This window comes from Ambystoma mexicanum, chromosome 3q (genome assembly GCF_040938575.1).
Source record: "Ambystoma mexicanum isolate Mex_15411 chromosome 3q, UKY_AmexF1_1, whole genome shotgun sequence".
Classification (NCBI taxonomy): Eukaryota; Metazoa; Chordata; class Amphibia; order Caudata; family Ambystomatidae; genus Ambystoma; species Ambystoma mexicanum.
Genome location: NC_090926.1, coordinates 1,293,781,284 through 1,293,803,177, shown reverse-complemented (window position 1 = coordinate 1,293,803,177; position 21,894 = coordinate 1,293,781,284). Strand labels below are relative to the sequence as shown.

Sequence of the window (21,894 nt, the reverse complement as noted above, 5' to 3'; positions counted from 1 at the left end):
GTTGCCAAAATAATACAGCTGGTCTCTCAAAATAATTTGCATGACACACGTTGTACCCTCTTCCATAGGAATATAGATATATGTATCCAAGTTTCTATTACTTGTCTGCCTTATCACAGTCTTGTCTGAATTCTTTGCCAATTTCCATTTTTAACCTGACAAACATCATTATCTCACTGCGTGATGCTGCCAAAAACTGTCTCCAAATGCATCAGCCTCTGTTACTTGTCTGAACACTCTTGGCATGGTTCATAGTCCTCCACACCTGGCTTAGGACTGGAAACCATTTTGCATTTGAATATTCTTTCTAAAATATATTTTTGTCTGACACTGTACCTTTCTTCAGGGAGCTATATTCTTCATTTAATTAAGCATCTCTCGCTTAGTATCCTTGTGCACTTATGGAGTGTGTGTCACATTAAAAGTACCCTTCATTTCCTAGGCCATCCCAACTCAAATGTGTGCAGTGCCATGTACACTTTTTACTTTTAATAAAGGCTATCTAATGCTGATTTCTGCAATGATGAATAGGAGAGTGAATGTATTGATCTGCCTATCATGTTATCTATGTTTGGTTGAGGGGGAGAAGGGCTGGCACACCCTATACACATATGACTATGCATTGTGAGCGGGAAGCAGATGGACTGTGTGTAGAATGGCCTCACACAATGATCGGAGGTTGATCTCCCATCATTCATTTTCATTCATCAAAAAATCAAAAAGCACAGGCGAGCGCAGTCTCCCTGTGTGGATGGTCGAATTCCTCACAATTGGCTCTATTGCTCGTAGAACCCCAAGGACCAATTACTGGCTTCCTGTTCCCCAGGGGCTGGGTTACGGACAGAGACTTTAAAGATCCTCTTAAGCCCCACCCCTTTGTCAGTGTGGTGCCGCTAACAGTCTCTACTGGTTGTGTCTGCAGCGATTCCACCAGCATGTGCTCTCCATTACACCATGGTGAGATGGTCCTCCTCTGGCTGCCCATAAGTTGCGTGGACCGTCACAGTTCTCTCATGTGGGTCATTTGCTTCTTTGGCAGGAATCCCTGGGAACCTGGGAAGTGTGGTCCTAAAAAGGAAAATAGAGAACACTTGTTAGAATTGAGTACAGCAGGCATTGGGTGATTAAGTATGTGACCTTTCACCTGTAACAAGGCACATGAAGGGGGTCAGAGACGGAGGCCTCCAAACTCCCCCACTCTGCCTCTGGTGGGCATCCAACAAGGTCAAGTCCCTGACCCAGTCACAGAACGGAATGAACTTTAGGAAGATCCACCCTCACTTTCCACTCCACTCGTCTACTCACCAGATGAGACTAATTCCTGCCTCTGCCTCTACTCCAGGGGTCTGCAACCTCTGCCTCACCAGATGTTTTGGACACAGACTCCCATGATGCCTCACCATTGGCCATGCAGGCTAACACTGATGGAAGTTGTAGCCCAAAACATCTGGAGAACCAAAGGCTGCAGACCCCCGCTCTACTCCTTTGCAATGCATTCTCTTTACTCCCCCTCTCACTCCTCTCTCACCTCTGCCCAACGCCTCATTACCAGTGTTATGCGTCGCCTGGGGGTCACCAGCTCGCAGGCAGTGCACCCATGCCCTACTTAATCTCTCTGGCCCCCACCTGCGCTGCTTCCCACTTCTTCTCCTAAGCATTGTCCCAAACCACTGGACCACCCTGACCCAACTATCCCAACTTTCTAATCTGCCTGCGAAGGGCACGCCGCCTCAACCCCAGCCATCGTCCCTCCATCCTTTGGCGTCCACCCTCCTCCGTTTGTAAATGTAAACTATTTTAGGGAAATCCTACTTTGTAAATGTTGTATACAATGCTATTAAGTGTGCCTGCATGTATTCATACATGCCAACCCTTCCGATACAGGCGGGAGACACCCAATTTTTCAATTACAAATATTGATATTTTTTACTTTCTCCCGCCTACAAATAAATAATTAAGTCCCCAACGCAGTCTTATGGGAAAATATCTTTCTCCCACTTTCTGCTGTAAAATCTCGCACCCAGGTGCTCCAACAGCCTCACACAACAGCACATGGCGGCTGCCAACCGAAAAAAACACCTATGCTCAGCAAACTGAACTGAAGCTGCCAACAGCACCTCACAGCTCTCTGGCTCTTCCTCCCGCTCAGTCCTACTGACTCTCGCCCCCTTTACCCTCTTGCCTTACAGATCCACCAGAGCGCAAAGAGACCACGACGGTGGCGACCGTGCGCGGTATAAGAACCATTAAGATAACATAACATGTATGTGTATAGTCCCCTTTCTATATTCCTTTTCGGCCTCCCAATACCCTTCTGTAAAACACCCCAGCACGGGATTGGTCTGACCTCTGTTGCGACCCATTGTAATGTGTTTCCCATTGAAAGACCATGCACTTTATCAATGTGTTTCAAACTATAACTAAGCGGGTGTGAGACTTGTGACGCTTGCACTTAGTTCACCATAGCATGGGGGGGGGTATAAGCGTACGCTAGATGTGCGTTACATTACCCTACAGAGTTGGGGCATATCCATCTTGTGCTTGGAACGAGCCAGACTGGAGCAACACTCTCTCTGGCGGCCATTTTGTTTGGAAACACATGACACCTTTTCATGAGCTTGAGAACGTCTGAAACTCGGCCACTTTGTTTCCTAAAAGCCGTCCATTATCTCTGTTTTCATCACAGGGGGTTGTGCACGTGCTGCATTCCAAGGCCCCTGCACAATCCGAAAGCCACCACCCCCTCCCCTCCCGAGGCAGCTCTTCAGAGAGGCAATCAAGTGTGCAGAGGCCATTCTGTGAATGCAAAACATGACCCTGTAATGTGACTTCTGGTTTCCTAACATGTCTGCCGAGACTGCACCAAACTAGCATTCCCTTGTTGTGCTTGAGAGAGAGTTTTCGCCCAGCCTGACTCAACCACCAAAGTATTTTAAAGATGTCCTGTGGCTGAGAGAAGAATGCTTGCGTCTGACATCACGGCGCCGCTGGCGTCGTGGCGCTGCCGGGCCAGGCTGCAGGCCCATACCAGTGTGTAGCTTATTTGTTTTTCAAGGTTATGTTAATGACTGCAGGGAGCTTTGGATGTTTTGAACTACAACTCCCATCAGGCTTATATAGCATTCAACAGTGAGGGATCATAGGAGTCGTCTGATCTAGAGTGGTGCAGGTTGTGCCCTGGGTATTTATATGTGGACTCCGCCTGCTGCCATTTACATGGTCTTCGGGAGCTCTGGCCAATTTGAAACAGAGGGAGAACCGGGGGCGCAATGAGGGGAGGTGGGGGGAGGGGTGGCTAACCCTTCAAATGTTGGGAGAGGGGCTATCTTCAAAGACGGTGTTTGTGGGGCCAATGTATTTGTTTGAGGGATATTCAACTTCATTGACTATTCTGGTGAACCTTCAATGTTACAAGCAGTTAACTCTCCTTTAAGTCCGAAAGCACCCACGTAATGACTGCTGTCAGAATGAGCATTCTCGTGTCCCCTCCCTACCCTTCCACCCTTCCAATCACTCCCCTGCATGCAAGTACTAACCCCACATTACGATTTCAATTGCCTAAAAAGGCATGATTATGAATGCAGGTGCCAACAGTGAAATGCTTTAAGGGAAAATGATAGCTTGTCTGTTGTGTTGATGTGTGCAGACCGGAGGTACCTAGCTCTGTCTGCCGCTCTCTTTCTAGGCGTATTTGCCATGATGCACGGGTTCGTTTGTTACCCTAGTTAACCTGTGGTGATAGGACGCGTCGGCCCAGGCTGGAGGCCGGGCAGTGATATGATATGATAGTTTATTTATATAGCGCCTATACACAATGTGTTTCAAAGCGCTTCAAGGCAAGGGAGGGACCAAGGGAAAATACAATGACATTCCTACAGGCCATGAACAGTAAGGATGTGAAATTAACTATCATACTCGGCCTGACAACATTTCAGAAAGTGCAGGAGCTAAGACATAGATAAGGAAGGGAGGGGCAGAGTGGGAAGGAAATGGAAACAGACAGGTGACTACAGTACTAGGCCTGACGACATTTCTACATTTCAGGTAGAGCCGGAGTAAACAAAAGGTGAGAGAGTGGGGTGCAGAAAGGGAGGGGAGGAACAAAACAAGCGACTATCGTACTAGGCCTGACAACATTTCAGATAGTGCTGGAGGCAGGGTGTGGGGGGAGACAAGTAAGGGGCAGGGGGAGGAGACAGATGAGGTTGCTATCATACTAGGTACAGAGACAATTCTGATAGAGTAAGTGCATAGAGGAAAGTAGGGGGAGGAGGGGAGGAGATACGAAAAGGGAGAAAGGAAGAAAGGGAGAGGAGGAGAGAACAGAGAATAAGCCGTCAGAAAGAGGAGAAGCAAGAGGGGAAGGCGAATACAATTGCAGAAGTCAGTAGTAACACATACTGGGTTGTTTTCTGTTGTTTCTAATGTGATGGAAATTCCTTGGTATGTCCCCGGTCTGCGTGTAGTGTGTGGAGCAAAGACACCCCTCATCACGTCCTGTACCCGTGATGCAGGGCGGGAGATGGGTTCTTGAGTTGCCTCTGGGAATCACACCCAGTCCAGGGATCTCATACTGCCTCACGTCAGGCGTGAGGAGCTCACCCAGTCCAGGGAACTCATACTGCTGCATGTCAGGCGTGAGCAGCTCACCCGGTCCAGGGATCTCAGGCTGTCTCATGTCGGCTGTGAATGAGTATCTCACCCAGTCCAGGGATGTCAGGCTGTCTCATGTCAGCTGTGATTGAGTATCTCACCCAGTCCAGTGATCCCAGACTGTCTGATGTCAGCTGTGAGTGAGTAGCACACCCAGTCCAGGGATGTCAGGCTGTCTCATGTCAGCTGTGATTGAGTATCTCACCCAGTCCAGTGATCCCAGACTGTCTGATGTCAGCTGTGAGTGAGTAGCACACCCAGTCCACAGGGATGGCAGGCTCTCTCATGTCGGCTGTTAGCGAGTAGCTCACCCAGTCCATAGATCTCAGGCTGTCTCATTTCGGCTGTGAATGAGTATCTCACCCAGTCCAAGGATGTCAGGCCGTCTCATATCAGCTGTGAGTGAGTAGCTCACCCAGTCCAGGGATCTCAGACTATCTGATGTCAGCTGTGAGTGAGTAGCTCACCCAGTCCAGGGATGTCAGGCTGTCTCATGTCGGCTGTGAGTGAGCAAACTCACCCAGTCCAAGGATGTCAGGCTGTCTCATGTCGGCTGTGAGTGAGCAGCTCACCCAGTCCAGGGATCTCAGGCTGTCTCATGTCAGCTGTGAGTGAGTAGCTCACCCAGTCCAGGGATCTCAGGCTGTCTCATGTCAGCTGTGATTGAGTATCTCACCCAGTCCAGTGATCCCAGACTGTCTGATGTCAGCTGTGAGTGAGTAGCACACCCAGTCCAGGGATGTCAGGCTGTCTCATGTCAGCTGTGATTGAGTATCTCACCCAGTCCAGTGATCCCAGACTGTCTGATGTCAGCTGTGAGTGAGTAGCACACCCAGTCCACAGGGATGGCAGGCTCTCTCATGTCGGCTGTTAGCGAGTAGCTCACCCAGTCCATAGATCTCAGGCTGTCTCATTTCGGCTGTGAATGAGTATCTCACCCAGTCCAAGGATGTCAGGCCGTCTCATATCAGCTGTGAGTGAGTAGCTCACCCAGTCCAGGGATCTCAGACTATCTGATGTCAGCTGTGAGTGAGTAGCTCACCCAGTCCAGGGATGTCAGGCTGTCTCATGTCGGCTGTGAGTGAGCAAACTCACCCAGTCCAAGGATGTCAGGCTGTCTCATGTCGGCTGTGAGTGAGCAGCTCACCCAGTCCAGGGATTTCAGGCTGTCTCATGTCAGCTGTGAGTGAGTAGCTCACCCAGTCCAGGGATCTCAGACTGTCTGATGTCAGCTGTGAGTGAGTAGCTCACACAGTCCAGGGATATCAGGCTGTCTCATATCGGCTGTGAGTAGCTCACCCAGTCCAGTGATCTCAGACTGTCTGATGTCAGCTGTGAGTGAGTAGCCCACCCAGTCCAGGGATGCCAGGCTGTCTCATGTCGGCTGTGAGTGAGTAGCTCACCCAGTCCGGGGATCTCAGACTGTCTGATGCCAGCTGTGAGTGAGTAGCTCGCACAGTCCAGGGATGTCAGGCTCACTCATGTCGGCTGTTAGTGAGTAGCTCACCCAGACCAGTGATGTCAGGCTGTCTCTTGTCGGCTGTGAGTAAGTAGCTCACCCAGTCCAGGGATGTAAGGCTCTCTCGTGTCGGCTGTTAGTGAGTAGCTAACCCAGTCCAGGGATCTCAGACTGTCTGATGTCAGCTGTGAGTGAGTAGCTCACCCAGTCCAGGGATGTCAGGCTCACTCATGTTGGCTGTTTGTGAGTAGCTCACCCAGACCAGTGATGTCAGGCTGTCTCACGTCGACTGTGAGTGAGTAGCTCACCCAGTCCAGGGATCTCAGGCTGTCTCATGTGGCTGTGATCTCAGGCTGTCTCATGTCAGCCGTGAGTGAGTAGCTCGCCCAGCCAAGAGATGTGTGGTTATAGCGTCAGTTGTGAGTAGGCCACATCGTGAAGCGGTCTGAGAGGTTGAAACCCCCCATTAGCCCTGGGGCTGTGTCTGGACTTGCGCTGAATTGTTGGCGTGTTTCCTCGCTCTGAAGGCGGACCCGGTCTGAGCTAAACAGAGACAGTCTGGGGACAGAGGGAGACGAGAGAGGGAGAGACAGGCGAGGTGAGATCAGGAAGGAGAGGGGAGCACAGCTCACAGGACTGGGAGCTATGGAGTAGGGAAGATACGGGGAAGAGACAGGAGAGGCAGGCTAAGGTAGAGTGCAGAAGAGGAGGGCAAGGGGAGAGAGGTGGTGAAAAGAGACAGCAGAGGCTAGGTTAGAGTGCAGAAGAGGGGGACGGAAGACGCGGGGAAGAGACAGGAGAGGCTAAGGTAGAGTGCAGAAGAGGAGGGCAAGGGGAGAGAGGTGGTGAAAAGAGACAGCAGAGGTTAGGGTAGAGTGCAAAAGCGGGGGATGGAAGACGCGGGGAAGAGACAGGAGAGGCTAAGGTAGAGTGCGGGAGAGGTGGCGAAAAGAGACAGCAGGGGTGAGGAATGAGAAGGGGGCACGAGTGCAGAGGAGAACGGGGGGAAGGGGCGGAGCAGAACGAGCTGAGTTCAGACAGCGTGAGGGCATGTGAGGGTGGTGTGGAGAGGACGCAGGAGCGGGAGAGTTGAGGAGATGGTGCCACATAATGGGGTGGGCTGAATGGCAGGGAAGTAGGAGAGGTAAAGGAATGTAGGCAAGGGCGAGGAAGAGTTTGATGAGGAGTGGGGGAGGCAGTGATGGGGAGTGATGGACAGGAGAGGAGACAGGATGAAGTACCATGAGGCTCCATCATCATGTGACTGACCCTGTCTTTTTCTCCCACAGGAAATATGGAGGAGACGGTTGAGTACACGCGGAGGCTGCAGGCCATAACTGTGAGTACCCTCACCCTCAAATCAGAACTGTAAGTAGGCCATCTCTCAGGCCATAACTGTGAGCACCCCCACCCTCAAATCATAACTGTAAGTAGGCCATCTTTCAGGCCATTACTGTGAGTACCCTCACCCTCAAATCATAACTGTAAGTAGGCCATCTCTCAGGCCATAACTGTGAGCACCCCCACCCTCAAATCATAACTGTAATTAGGCCATCTCTCGGGCCATAACTGTGAGTACCCCCACCCTCAAGTCATAACTGTAAGAAGGCCATCTTTCAGGTCATAAGTTTGAGTACACCCACCCTCAGGCCCTACCTGTGAGCATACCTTAGCTCGGGCTATTAACTGTGAGTACACCCCTCGGGCCATAACTGTGAGTACCCTTTCCGTAGGGCCATAACTGTGAATGTGCCTTCCCTTAGACCACAACTGAGTACCCCTGCCATCAGGCTCTCACTGTGAGTACCCTCACCCTCAAATCATAACTGTAAGTAGGCCATCTCTCGAGCCATAACTGTGAGCACCCACACCCTCAAATAATAACTGTAAGTAGGCCATCTCTCGGGCCATAACTGTGAGTACCCCCACCCTCAAGTCATAACTGTGAGTAGTCCTTCTTTCAGGTCATAACTGTGAGTACCCCCACCCTCAAATCATAACTGTGAGTAGGCCATCTCAGGCCATAACTGTGAGCACCCCCACCCTCAAGTCATAACTGTAAGTAGGCCATCTCTCGGGCCATAACTGTGAGTACCCCCACCCTCAAGTCATAACTGTGAGTAGGCCTTCTTTCAGGTCATAAGTTTGAGTACACCCACCCTCAGGCCCTACCTGTGAGCATACCTTAGCTCGGGCTATTAACTGTGAGTACACCCCTCGGGCCATAACTGTGAGTACCCTTTCCGTAGGGCCATAACTGTGAATGTGCCTTCCCTTAGACCACAACTGAGTACCCCTGCCATCAGGCTCTCACTGTGAGTACCCTCACCCTCAAATCATAACTGTAAGTAGGCCATCTCTCGAGCCATAACTGTGAGCACCCACACCCTCAAATAATAACTGTAAGTAGGCCATCTCTCGGGCCATAACTGTGAGTACCCCCACCCTCAAGTCATAACTGTGAGTAGGCCTTCTTTCAGGTCATAACTGTGAGTACCCCCACCCTCAAATCATAACTGTGAGTAGGCCATCTCAGGCCATAACTGTGAGCACCCCCACCCTCAAGTCATAACTGTAAGTAGGCCATCTCTCGGGCCATAACTGTGAGTACCCCCACCCTCAAGTCATAACTGTGAGTAGGCCTTCTTTCAGGTCATAACTGTGAGTACCCCCACCCTCAAATCATAACTGTGAGTAGGCCATCTCAGGCCATAACTGTGAGCACCCCCACCCTCAAGTCATAACTGTAAGTAGGCCATCTCTCGGGCCATAACTGTGAGTACCCCCACCCTCAAGTCATAACTGTGAGTAGGCCTTCTTTCAGGTCATAACTGTGAGTACCCCCACCCTCAAATCATAACTGTGAGTAGGCCATCTCAGGCCATAACTGTGAGCACCCCCACCCTCAAATAATAACTGTAAGTAGGCCATCTCTCGGGCCATAACTGTGAGTACCCCCACCCTCAAATCATAACTGTGAGTAGGCCTTCTTTCAGGTCATAAGTTTGAGTACACCCACCCTCAGGCCCTACCTGTGAGCATACCTTAGCTCGGGCTATTAACTGTGAGTACACCCCTCGGGCCATAACTGTGAGTACCCTTTCCGTAGGGCCATAACTGTGAATGTGCCTTCCCTTAGACCACAACTGAGTACCCCTGCCATCAGACTCTCACTGTGAGTACACCGTGCCCTCATGCTTTTACTGTGAGTACACCGTCCCTCAGGCAATCACTGTGAGTACTCCTGCCCTCATTGGTTTACTGTGAGTGCACCGTCCATCAGGCAAACACTGTAAGTACCACTTGCTTTCCCTGTGAGCACACCGTCTTTCATGGAAACGCTGTGAGTAGCCCTGCTCTCATGCTTTCACTGTGAGTAACCGTTTTTCATGCAATCACTGTGAGTACCCCTGCCCTCATGGTTTCACTGTGAGTACACCGTTCTTCAGGCAATCACTGTGGGTAGCCTTGCCCTCATGCTTTCACTGTGAGCACACTGTTCTCCAGGCAATCACTGTGAGTAGCCTTGCCCTCATGCTTTCACTGTGAGTACACCGTTCTCCAGGCTATCAATGTGAGTACCTCTACCCGCAGGCCTTCATTGTGAGTACACTGCTCCTCAGCTAATCACTGTGAGTACTCCTGCCACCATGCTTTTAGTGCGAGTCCACCGTTCTCCAGGCAATCACTGTGAGTAATCTTGCCCTCATGCTTTCACTGTGAGTCCACCGTTCTCCAGGCAATCACTGTGAGTGCCCCTGCCCTCATGCTTTCACTGTGAGTCCACCGTTCTCCAGGCAAACAATGTGAGTACCTCTGCCCGCAGGCCTTCATTATGAGTACACTGCTCCTCAGCTAATCACTGTGAGTACTCCTGCCACCATGCTTTTAGTGCGAGTCCACCGTTCTCCGGGCAATCACTGTGGGTGCCCCTGCCCTCATGCTTTCACTGTGCGTCCACCGTTCTCCGGGCAATCACTGTGGGTGCCCCTGCCCTCATGCTTTCACTGTGCGTCCACCGTTCTCCGGGCAATCACTGTGGGTGCCCCTGCCCTCATGCTTTCATTGTGCGTCCACCGTTCTCCGGGCAATCACTGTGGGTGCCCCTGCCCTCATGCTTTCACTGTGCGTCCACCGTTCTCCGGGCAATCACTGTGAGTGCCCCTGCCCTCATGCTTTCACTGTGCGTCCACCGTTCTCCGGGCAATCACTGTGAGTGCCCCTGCCCTCATGCTTTCACTGTGCGTCCACCGTTCTCCGGGCAATCATTGTGAGTGCCCCCTCCCTTGGGCCTCGCCATGGCTGAGGGCAGGTTAGCGGGTGTGATGGCAGGCTGGGAGAGGTGTGGGCCCTGGCGTTGGTGGGTGCTGCTGTGCTGGGGGAGGGTGGGGGGGCACTCGCCCCCGCCCTCTGCCGGCTCTGGGGTCCCACTGCAGTCCCCGGGGAGACTCGAGCAGTGGCGGCGCTTCTTTAATAGCGCGCAGGGGGCAGCAGCGACACATCGCCGGGGTTGGTGAAGGCCCACGCCGCGGTGGTTTCTTCTGGAGCCATAGCTCTCACAACTCACACGCTTTTGGCGGGTGTCACCCGCCTTGTAAACAGCTGACTCACCCGCCAAGCCTCCTGCACGCCCATTCATTCCAATGGCCTCTCACCCGCCAAAAATAAAATCGGGTGTTTTCACCCGCCTTTGTGACACAAATGGTTGAGAGCTATGCTGGAGCCCAGAGCAGGGCGGTCTGGGCGGGGGGCCCGGCCTGGTCGGGGAGAGTCTCCAGGACTCCCGGCATCCCGGCCACCCTGAGGCCCAGAGAGAGCCCTGCTGGGGGACACGCCCTGATGGGGTGTGAGGCAAGCACGGGAGGTGCGGGGGCGCAGCCCGGCGCCCCCAGAGACCCTCCCCGTGGGGGGCCGAGCGGCCCTCGCAAGCATCTCGCCGCCGCCTTCCGCGCACCCCCCGGCGCCGCGTGCCGCGTTACCGCGACGCGCTGACGTACTAGCGTGTGACGCATGCGCGTCACGCCCGGCGACGTCATTGCGCTCCCTCCTGTATAGCCTTGTGGAGCAGCTGTTCATGTTGCCATTTTGAATAGAGGATGAATAGCTGCCACATTTGGTTATCTTTTTAAAAAAACATTTTTTAAAACCATTTAATTGTACATATAGTCAAACATGGGGCCTCGTTACGGGTCCGGAAGGAGCCATGCCGATAAAACCGGCAGGTAGCTGCCAGACCCGTAATGAATTACCGGCGTCTGATTTCCTGGTGGCACCGGGATATTCCGAGTTCGGTAGCCGGGATGCCAGGCACCAGTAATTTTGTTAGTCCCCATTTCCATGGGAATGGGAACACAGGAGCAGCAGCACCATTAACAACAGTGCTGCTGCTCCTGTCAGAACTATGCAAGCAGGTACCATCCCACCTGGCCGTTCTGACCCCGGCGGGCAGGACGGCACCCGCCCGCAGAGTTGTACTGTGCCGGTCTGGTAACACCGGTGCCGTAGGCTTACCGGCACCGTTGTTACCAGACCAGCACAGTCATAATAAGGCCCATACATTTCATAAAAAATCATTAAAACAACAATTACAACTTACACAATACATCAATAAAACCAATCACTAATTTCACAAGAATATTCCAAATTTCCAATAAAAAATCCAAATATTTAATAGCATAAAACATAATATTAAAATCATCACCACTCATAAAATGGTTGCATAATTTCTGATTAGAAAAACTAAAAACACTGATCCTCATTACGGGTTTGGCAGTAGCCGTGCCTGTAATACAGGCACGGCTGCTGGCAAACCCATGATTTTACTGGCACCCGCCAATGGGCAATTACCGGGTCATGCTGAGGTCGGCGCACCCGGTAATTGCCCATTTGCAGGTACAGGTAATAAGGGACTCCCCATCCCCATTCGGCCCCATAGGACATAATGGGAAAGGAGAGCTTGGATGAACCGGTACCGTTCATAGCGGTGCCAGTGCATTCACGAGTTGTGCTTGTGGGTGCCGCACTGCCCGCCAGGTCGGACCTGCTGGGCAGAGCAAAACCCGCGAGTACAACTCATTGTATGGCAGTACAGTGTCAACAATGCCGGTAAGCTTACCAGCACTGTTGTCACTGTACCGCCAGGGTCGTAATGAGGCCCATTGTGTCTACACTTAGTCAAATACTATCTTCTAACACATGTTACACCCTCATAATATATAAATGCAGACAAGATTCTAAAACATTATCCCCACATAACCGACAAGTGCGTAGCAACACAAACTTAATCAGCATTAACTGCATTGGGTAGGCACATAGATAATTGGGTTGCTGACCTCGTCCATACATATACTCCAAATATTCTTTGCAATGTTTTCTCGTGGGCAGATCACCCAATGCATTGTCTGTCCCCACAGCCTTTAAAGTCTGCTATACCTAGTAAAAGCTGCTTGCATAATACCAGGGTCTAAAACCTCTGTCCAATGCACTATGCTACTATTGACCATCTTAAAATAGCTATTACGCATTGGCCTTTCTCTACTGACACCTATATATCCCATGGATTATTGCTTCAGTGTCCAGCTCTATCACCTTCCTGGGAAGCAATAGCCATGTTATGCTAATCACCACTTCTACACTAGCAATACCACATTCTAGCAATATATATTCACATGCCGTGCTCTTCGGGGGCCTCAGTAACCTTTTCTGAATGTTTTATTTACAGTTTTTTTTATTTTCTGAGTGTGTTTATATCCCCACACCTCAACATCACATACCAGCAGTGATCACATTTTGGCCTGATAGTCAGTATTGATGAAACCGAACAACCTCCATTGTTGCCAACAAACTTACCAAGAGCACCCTTATTGTCAAGAGAATCCTGCTATGCCGCCATGTTAAATGATCATCAGTGAACACCCCAAGGTTTTTATGCATAGTCCATAATTACGATATCGTCAGCGTATCCTAAAAACAAAGGGGGTCCTGGGAGTCCCTCTGCCGGACATTAGTCCCAGTTACGAGAGCCTCACCCAGAGTCTTTAGCTGACCATCTTTCACAGAGGAGATATGTCCAAAACATATCAGTCTTTGTCCTGCCCTGGGGCAGTCCAGCACCGAAATGCTAAGCAGCCAGTATGGAGACATTCCCAGGACCCCCCCTTGTTTGTGTCATTGTATCCTAACCAGGACACGCTGATCACACCGCACTTAACCGCAGGGCCACCAGCTACATCAGGGGCCTGCTCAAGATCTGTACAGAATAAAGAGTGCGGGGGTGAGAATGTACGGTACACACGCCCCTCACCATCTGCTCTCACTCTTACTCTCCTATCAGAATGTAGCTTCCCCGTGCATAGGTCTAGCGCATCAGCAATGAGTACCATACATGAATATAGGATGAAAGGTTGCACTAAAATCATCCTTCTATTTGCTTGGACGAGGTCATTTAGTGAGATGCATGCTGTTGACTGTTATCCCTAAGACAACAAGCAATGGGTCTGGTAAGTACAATATGTTTCCCAAGAATGTAACAGAAGGTACTGTGGCTCGTGGGTATATTAGGTTTCTCAAGCACGGGATATTAGTTGGCCCTTAGCCAGACCATCCTATACCGTGACTCATAGGGCCTCGCACAGTCACAGACAGTTCGGAATATTTTAGGCGGCACTGGTGCTCGGCAGCAATACACATAGGTAAAGGTGCACCATGTCTCTTGTACCCTAAAGACTATCTGGCCCAATGATATGAGCACGGGCTACCAATATTGGCCAATCGAGGTTATTCCAGTTGAGAGTCGTTTTGAGTGGCGAGCCCACTTTGTCTGAATTTAGCAGGTCATAATTGGTTTATGTCCATTGAGATACAGAAAACATTGAACCACCACTCTTATTAAAAATACATCAAATTCGTTCTCCGTATTAAGACCAGTGCAGGTTGTTCGTAGCCTGCAAATATATCAAGCCCCTAATTTTCTTAGGCCCAGTGCTCTTTTACTGCCTCTTGGTGATGGTTTCACAATGTCCACTGCCAATAACTTATTATCCATGTGGTGAGTTGTGCTCCAATGTTGTGCTAGTGGTAGCATTGCACCTTGTTTCCCAATGTTCCTAAGTGTCCTCGGATGCGTGCCCGCAGTCGTCATATTGTGCTGCCAACATAAAGTTGATTGCAGTTACATAACATAATATACACAGGATAGGTACTGCAACCGTTTGAATGCATGAGCACAATTCATTGTGTGTCCCTGGCCATGACACCATGGGTGTTACGCAGCACATGTGGGCACCCCCTGATAAATACACATTTATAAAATCCTTTCAGACATCTTGCTGTCCAAACAGTTCCCCTCAGTTGTTTCAGTTGCCATACAGCTGTGGCATGAGCTGTCCGATATGCTATGTTGGGTTTGGTGTGTGTGTTCCTTGAGTACCTCATCCAATGCCAGGAAATGCCAGTGGCTGCTGAGGATTTGGAAGAGACCATTGCCTCGATTTCTAAGTCTTTGACCAAGTCGCATTCGGACCAAAGAAACTTTGGGCCTGACTCGTAGAATTATTTTCTGAATGGCACTTTTTTGTACTTTTCATGGACTTGGCGCAGGCATGTGACTTTCTGCGACACTCCACGCAGCGGGTGAGCGTGGCCTGCGTAGGGACCATGTAGGGGGCGACACACACAAGATGAGGAAGAACGAGGGAAAATGTGGGCGTTACATAGGATGGGCCGCATGCAAGCAGTCAATATTACGCCCACAAATGCCTACGACAAAGCTCTCGATCATTCCGCCACCCAAAAGCCGAGGATTCGCAATGCTAAGGTGAGTTTGCATGTCGGATTTAGGAGTGCGTGCATGCAGACAGGGGGTGTGCACGCAGTTTGACTGGAAAATGACATGAGTTTTGGGAAACTTTACGCATGTCCTTGTGGTGCCGGGTACAGCTATGCGTGACCCCGCACTGTATTGCTGTGGTACTGGCCTGGTTGTGGCGCAACGCTACCCATGCACTTTTCACAGGGTGCGTGTGTTCACAGCCAGAGAGCCCGCAAAGGTAGGTGTATGTGGCTGTTTTTGCTTTGCATGGGGGGGTGGCAGGGGCGTTCCGTCCGCGACCTGTGGAAAGGCCTACTTTGCGGGAACAATTCCATGAATACGTGGAGCGCGCATATTCCCTTATTCGCGCAGAGTCGGTCTCAGTGCGCAGGCTTTGCAGGATCTATGCGTAGATTTCCATGAAACGGGCCCTTAGAGGCTAGATCTGTTTGCAGACTACCAACAACCGCCACGGCTCTTAATACGAACAGTGAATTAGATGTATTTTCATAACCTTTTGTGCGGATCTCAATGTTTACTGTATCACAATAAACATACAAAAAGGTTGTCAGATGGGAAAAATCCACAATTATTTCAAATCTAGACCAAATCTATTTATTTATTTATTTAGTTTATGTATTTGTGCATTTAGAAAGTGCCCCTGATCCCGGGGTATCTGGGCGCATGCACGAAAACATATCTTACACTTACAGGTTACAAGCAAGCAGGTGTGAAACACATTGCTAGGACAGAGTTACATTTGGAAGGCATTCATCGTCACATTAGACATCACAGCATGTCAGAGTATTCCCCGATTGCGTAGCTAGTATTACAAGTATACTGTAAAAAAGACCAGAGATCAAGTTTGCAGAACCACATATGAATGACCAAAGTGGGCAGGTACTTATGGGAGTTCCTGAGGGCACAGCCAGGTTCTCACTTTTTTCCTAAAGCCCCGGTATGAAGGTTCGGCTCTTAGTACTACTGGCATGGAATTCCATAGTTTAGTTTAGTTTAGTTTAGTTTATTACTGAGGTATCTGGGCACTTAGACATAGGAGGATTGTTACAATTACATAGAATAAAGGATACAGTTACAAACATAATTACAATGGGCCTCATTACACGGTAGGCGCTAAGGGATTACCGGCACCGTTAAGGGCACCGGTGCCGGTAATCCGTTAGTGCCCTACTACGAGGTCCCTCAGCGGGTCCCGCCCTTAACGCCTGGTCTGACCAGGTGTTAAGGACGGGACCCGCTAAGGGACTACAGAGCTAATAACGGTACCGCAAATTGCCGTACCATTATTTGCTACTTCCCCATTCCCATTGACCCCTATGGGGGCTCGAATGGGAATGGGGAACGGTATTTGGCATGGGGACTTACCGGGTCCTCCAGGGTCGGAATGACCTGGTAAGTCCCCATTCCGTCTACCCGGACCCGGTATGTGGTAAGGGTATAGCCATGCCGCTAATAGCGGCATGGTTACCTCCTACCGTGTAATGAGGCGCATAGAGAAAGAGGCATGGTCGACATAAGGATGATACAATTACAAAAACATGGCAATACAGAGTTATTGGGACCCGGTTACAAAGTGTTCAAATGTGGGGATAGCTCGAAGAGTTAAACGAGGAGCCAGTGTTTCACTTTGGATCTAAATGTCCATAAGGAGGGTTCTGCTCTGATGGTGGTAGGGAGGGAGTTCCAGCATTTGGCTGCTAACACTGGGAAGCGTGACCCCCCTGCTGTTTTCAATTTAATCTTGGGTATATTTAGGCAATGTAGGTAGAAGGATCTGGTGGGTCTCGAAGAGTAGTGCCTGGAGAATTAGTTTGACAGGGATTGGGGAGCGGTGTTGGAAAGGCATTTGTGAGTAATGACTAGTGCTCGATGTTTGATTCTATCACGTACTGGTAACCAGTGGGAGTCTCGTCTGTGGGTTGAGATATGGCTGGAACGTGGTATGTTCAGAGCGCATTCACTTGTTTTTTTAAGGGGGAGGGTGGAATCCAAGTAGACACCTAGTGTTTTAACCTCTTTGGTGACTTTAATGATGTTGCCATAAATGTTAATAGAATTAGATTGGTGGTCGAGTTTATTCAGGCGGGCTTGGGTGCCGACGATCAAGAGCTCAGCCTTCTCATCATTTAGGCAGAGGCTCTGTGTGGCCATCCATGCCTGAATTTCCTGATGGATCTCATTTAGTTTTTTGGAATCTCTCTCATAGCAACCAGTGAGTGTGATGAGGACCTGAGTGTCATCAGCATAATTTGTGTAGGTGACACCCAGGTCGTCAAGACGGTCAAAGAGGAGCTTAGTAAAGATATTATAGAGCGTGGGTGACGCACAGGAGCCTTGGGGGGACTCTGCAGGGGATGGGAGCTGGATCGGCCACTGCCGTAGGTGGAAAGACTCTAGTCGTTCTATTTGTAAGGAAGAATTGGATCCAACGAGCCAGGTTAGGTGAAAAAGCAGCAGCTGTGAAGAGATGTTCAGTCAGAATTTGATGGTCGACAAGGTCAAATGCTGCTGATAAATCCAGCAAAAGCAGGATGGCTAATTTGCCCTTGTCTTTAGCCTCGTCCATTTGGTATTTTAAATCCAGGAAGCAGAGGCATAGACAGGGTAGGGTCTCAGCGGGCAAGGCCCATCCAAAATCTGTAAATGCCCACTCAGCAGCGCTGTGCGGGCATTTACTGATGTTAATGTCACTGACCTGACGTGGGCCCAACTACATTAGCTTCAGGGCCCACTTGATAGACAATCCTGGCTATGCCTCTGCCAGGAGGGCTGTTTCAGTCCCATGCCTGGGTCTGAAACCGGATTGGCGCAAACCGAGAAGGTTATTGTCTTCCAAATGTTTTTGTATTTGGAGATATGCAACTCTGTCTTTTATCTTTAATAGGAAGGGGACAGTTGTTATGGGTCTGTAGTTAGTTGGTATGTTGGGATCTAGGTTGGGTTTTTTGGGGCATAAACCAGACCTCTTTGAGGCTATTGGGGACTTTGCAGTTTTTGAATGATGAGTTAATTAGGGATGTGAGGAAGGAGGCCAATTCAGAAGTGCCTTCCTTTATGATTGGGGCAGGGCATGAGTCTCCTTGGCAATTGGATGGTTTGAGGCTCGTGATTATGTTTACCACTTCTTCCGTAGTTACTGGGGAGAAGTAGAAAGGTGGGCATGAGGGCGTTGGTGGAGTAGCTAGTTTGCGAGAGTAGGTAATAGACGCAAAGCTCTTCTTTTTTGACTCGACTTTGTTTTGAAGTAAGATTAGTTTGTCTGATAAAGCTTTCTGGATATTTGAACACCATCCTTTGTATTTAGTGCAGCCTTCAGCAGGGAGAGCTGGGGCCTCCAATTCTCTCAGGATGGAGAAAAGCTCTTTGGTACCAGATTTAGTATTTTGAATTCTGGTGTTATAAATCTCTCTTTTAATATTGGTAATGGCAGCTTTGTAGCAGGCAGCGGCTGAGGAGAACCTTTCCTTATTGGGAGAAGACAGGACTTTTCTCCAATTAGCTTCAGAAGATCTTTTAAGGGTGCGTAATGCTTTTAGTTTGGCGGTAAACCATTTGTTTAGATGGGCAGCCGGTTTAGCCTTTCTCATTTCAGTGGTGCAATTTGATTCAGGGCCTGTTCTATGGTGCTATTGTATAGGTCAACCAAGGAGGTGGGGTCCAGATTAGAATTGTGCTGCAGGCCAGTGATGGGCTGTAGCAGTGGAAGGAGGTTATCTAGTGTAATGTCCTGTTAATTCCTGGATAGGGAGTGTGGGACGATAGCGAGCGGCTTGGGTGGGGGAGCAAGTGTTTTTCTGTAGGAGAAGGTAATGCAGTGGTGATCCGACCATGCAGAAGGTACATTATTGAGAATGGTGCTGGAGCAGTTAAGTCAGCCAGCCAGTCCAACGTTCTACCTTTGGAATGAGTAGGTTCGCTAATGCGTTGATTAAACCCAAGTTGTGTTATGGCATTATCTAGAGTGGTGGCATTAATGTCAGTGGCGTCATGGAGGCCCAAGTTGAGGACTTCCGGAAGAATGATTTGTGAGCGTGGTTTAGTATTTTGGGTGAGGAGAAGGGTGATGTCTTCTTCAATGGTGGAGATGGCACCTGGGGATCGATAGATCAGGTGAAGTAGTAGGGTGCGGATGTCAGAGACAAGGATTGTCACAGAAAGGAGTTCCGCTGAGGGTAAACCTAAATTGGGGAATTCTCTGAACTTCAGACGAGATTTTGCTATAAAAGCTACTCCACCACCTTTACCATGGCCTCTGTCTGAGCGGTTGATTGTATAGTTGTCAGGGATGGCTAGCGATAGTGAGCGACCTGCCGCCGAATGTAGCCAAGTTTCTGTTACAGCCAGGAAGTCCAAGTTATTGGTGGTAATGAGGCCTGCAATGTCTATTGCATGGGCGACTAGGGAGCGTGCATTGATGAGGAGTCCTTTGAGAGTCGGGGTGTCAGTGACTGAGGCTTCTAGGGTAAGGCTTGGGTGGGATGGCCGTTTTGTAATAGGGGGGGCAGCCATTTCTGCAGGGGTGAGTTGGCGCAGCTGGAGAGGAGGTGGTATGTTAGCTAGTGGTTCTATTGGGGTCATGACAGGCCGGAGCACTATGGGAAGTGATGGTACGGTGGAAGCGAGAGCCAAGTCTTTTTTTTCTGAGGCTAAGCAGGCAGGGGATGAAAGGAGTGGGAGGTAGGGCGAAGCGGGTGATCCATTTGGTGGGGGAGATGTGTTCTTCATTTGTGATACTAGATGTTGTGATGGCTGTGAGACTCGGGAGTGAGGGTAGTAGGGCTGGTAGGAATGTAGTAGGTGCTATAGAATGAAATAGCGGTAGAAGGGTTTAGAGGCTAATACAGGAAAGCTATTGCCCCCTGCTTTTTGTAGTTTGAATTTGGGAATTTTGAGGCAATGAGAGAGAGCTGACCGGGTAGGTCTGTTAGAATGGTTTCTAGTGCATTTACATGTGAGATATGTGGGAGCTGAGTTGGATATGATATGATATGGCATTTATAACACACTAATACACAAGTGTTTCAAGGCGCGACAAGACAAGTGAGGGGGAACAGAGGGAAGACAGAGACACCGAACTTACTAGGCCAGGTGTCATTGAGATCGCGCAAGTGCAGGAGAAGGGGGAAGGGAAAAAGTGCGGGGGAAAGGGTGAGGGCACAGTGGAGTACATGGTATCGACAGTAAAAAAGAAATAAATAGAACACATAAAAGTAATAAGTAAAAGAGCGGCCAGCTGGTGGCAAGTGCAGGGGTAAGTGCAGACATCAGGTGTCAAGTGCTGGCAGGGGACTGTAAGGATACAGAAAACAGTCCCCAAGTGAGGGGGTAGCCAGCGAGACAGTGCAGGTGTGCAACTGGTGGGGGAGGGGTCCTTGGCCCGGGATCAGAGGGTGGCCAGGTAACCAGTGCCAGGAGGAGAGAAAACAGAAGCAAAGAGGAAGGTTTTGAGGTGCTTCCAGAACCAGAGATGGTTCTCCTCAAGTTTTAGGGAGGCAGGAAGGCTATTCCAGAGAGAGATCCCAGTCGAAGAAAGAGATCTGCCACCAACTCATTGTTTGGAGAAGCGGCTGACCCTGAGGGAGTTGGAAGCGGATGAGTGAAAAGCTCGAGAAGGAAGATATTTAGGAACAGAGAGTTGAATGTATTGGGGCCACAGGCCCCAGAAGGCCTTGTGGACAATGCAGAGGGTTTTGAACTTAATCCTCGCAGCCACTGGGAGCCAGTGCAGAGATTTCAGTCCTGGAGAGATACGATCCCTGGGCTTGTGGCCAAGGACAAGTCTTGCAGTTCTGTTCTGGATGTGTTGCAGAGGGCGGAGAGTAGAAGCAGGTAGATTTAGAAATAGGCTGTTGCAGTAGTCTAGCCTAGAGAGAACCAGAGCTCTGGAGACAGTGAGCTTCTGGAGGAAGGAGAGGAAAGGAAGAATTCCTCTGAGGAGGTGCAGCTGGTAGTGTGACTTCTAAGAGACGTCAGAGATGTGAGGAGAGAAGGAGAGTGTGGAGTCGAAGATGACCCCAAGGTTTTTAGCCTTGCAGGTGGGAGCAGGAAGAGGGCCAAGAGAGGCTGGCCAGAGAGTGACAGGAAAGGAGGGAGCGGGTGTGTCGATGAGGAGAATCTCAGTCTTACTGGCATTAAGGCAGAGATCACTGGCGGCACACCCCACCTGGATGGCAGACAGACAGTCAGATATGAGAGAAGGAGTAGAAGTGACAGAAGGGAGCCTGAAAATTAGTTGAGTGCCGTCCGCATAGCACTGAAATTTGGGGCAGAGAGCAGCAATGCGGTGGGCAGGAAGTGCAAGGTATTTGTTGAACAGCCAGGGAGAGAGGTTAGACCCCTGGGGAACACCACAGGTAGAGATAGAGATAGAGGAGAGGAAGGACCCAAGTTGGACCTGGGAGGGTCGATCAGAGAGGAAAGAAGTCAGCCAAGCCATGGCCTGATCGGTGATACCCAGGTTATCACGGAGACGGTTGAGCAGGATGGCGTGGTTGACCCTGTCAAAGGCAGAAGAGAGATCAAGTAAGATGAGGACACAGAGGGTATTGGAGTCAAGGTTGGAGAGCAGGTCCTCACGGATGTTCAGGAGAGCAGTTTCTGTGCTTCTGGCAGCTCTAAAGCCAGACTGATGGTCATTGAGACAACCAACAGATTCAGTGTGAAGATTAAACTGGGAGATGCCAGCTTTTCCAGGAGTAGGCCCAGGAAAGCAGTGATGGAGATTGGGCGATAGTTAGCTGGGCAGGACGAGTCGGCAGAGGGTTTCTTGAGAAGAGGGGGGAAGGGAAGACTCAAGTGGTGAAGGATTGCTTGCAGAAGTCAGCCAGAGCAGGAGCCAGGTTGTCAATGTGGTCCTTGGTGGTTTTAGAGGAACAGGGGTGAACCTGTTTTAACAAGACTTTCATATATCGGACTTGTCTGGAAACCTTGTCTTGGGAGAACAGGGTAAAGG

The 21,894-nt window shown here is 50.0% G+C and overlaps 1 protein-coding gene across 2 annotated transcripts in view; it reads left to right on the top strand.

Annotated features, from left to right (window-relative positions):
* PALM3 (paralemmin 3) overlaps positions 1 to 21,894 on the top strand; it is a 479,251-nt gene that overhangs the window by 130,792 nt on the left and 326,565 nt on the right. Inside the window, exons 1-2 of one of the 2 annotated variants that reach the window (XM_069604393.1) lie at positions 6,617 to 6,710; positions 7,402 to 7,451. In XM_069604393.1, the coding sequence (XP_069460494.1) occupies positions 7,407 to 7,451 (45 nt within the window). In that variant the 5' untranslated portion in view covers positions 6,617 to 6,710; positions 7,402 to 7,406. Of the gene's footprint in view, positions 1 to 6,616; positions 6,711 to 7,401; positions 7,452 to 21,894 lie in introns of those variants that run through there. The other variant, XM_069604395.1, reaches the window with a different exon arrangement.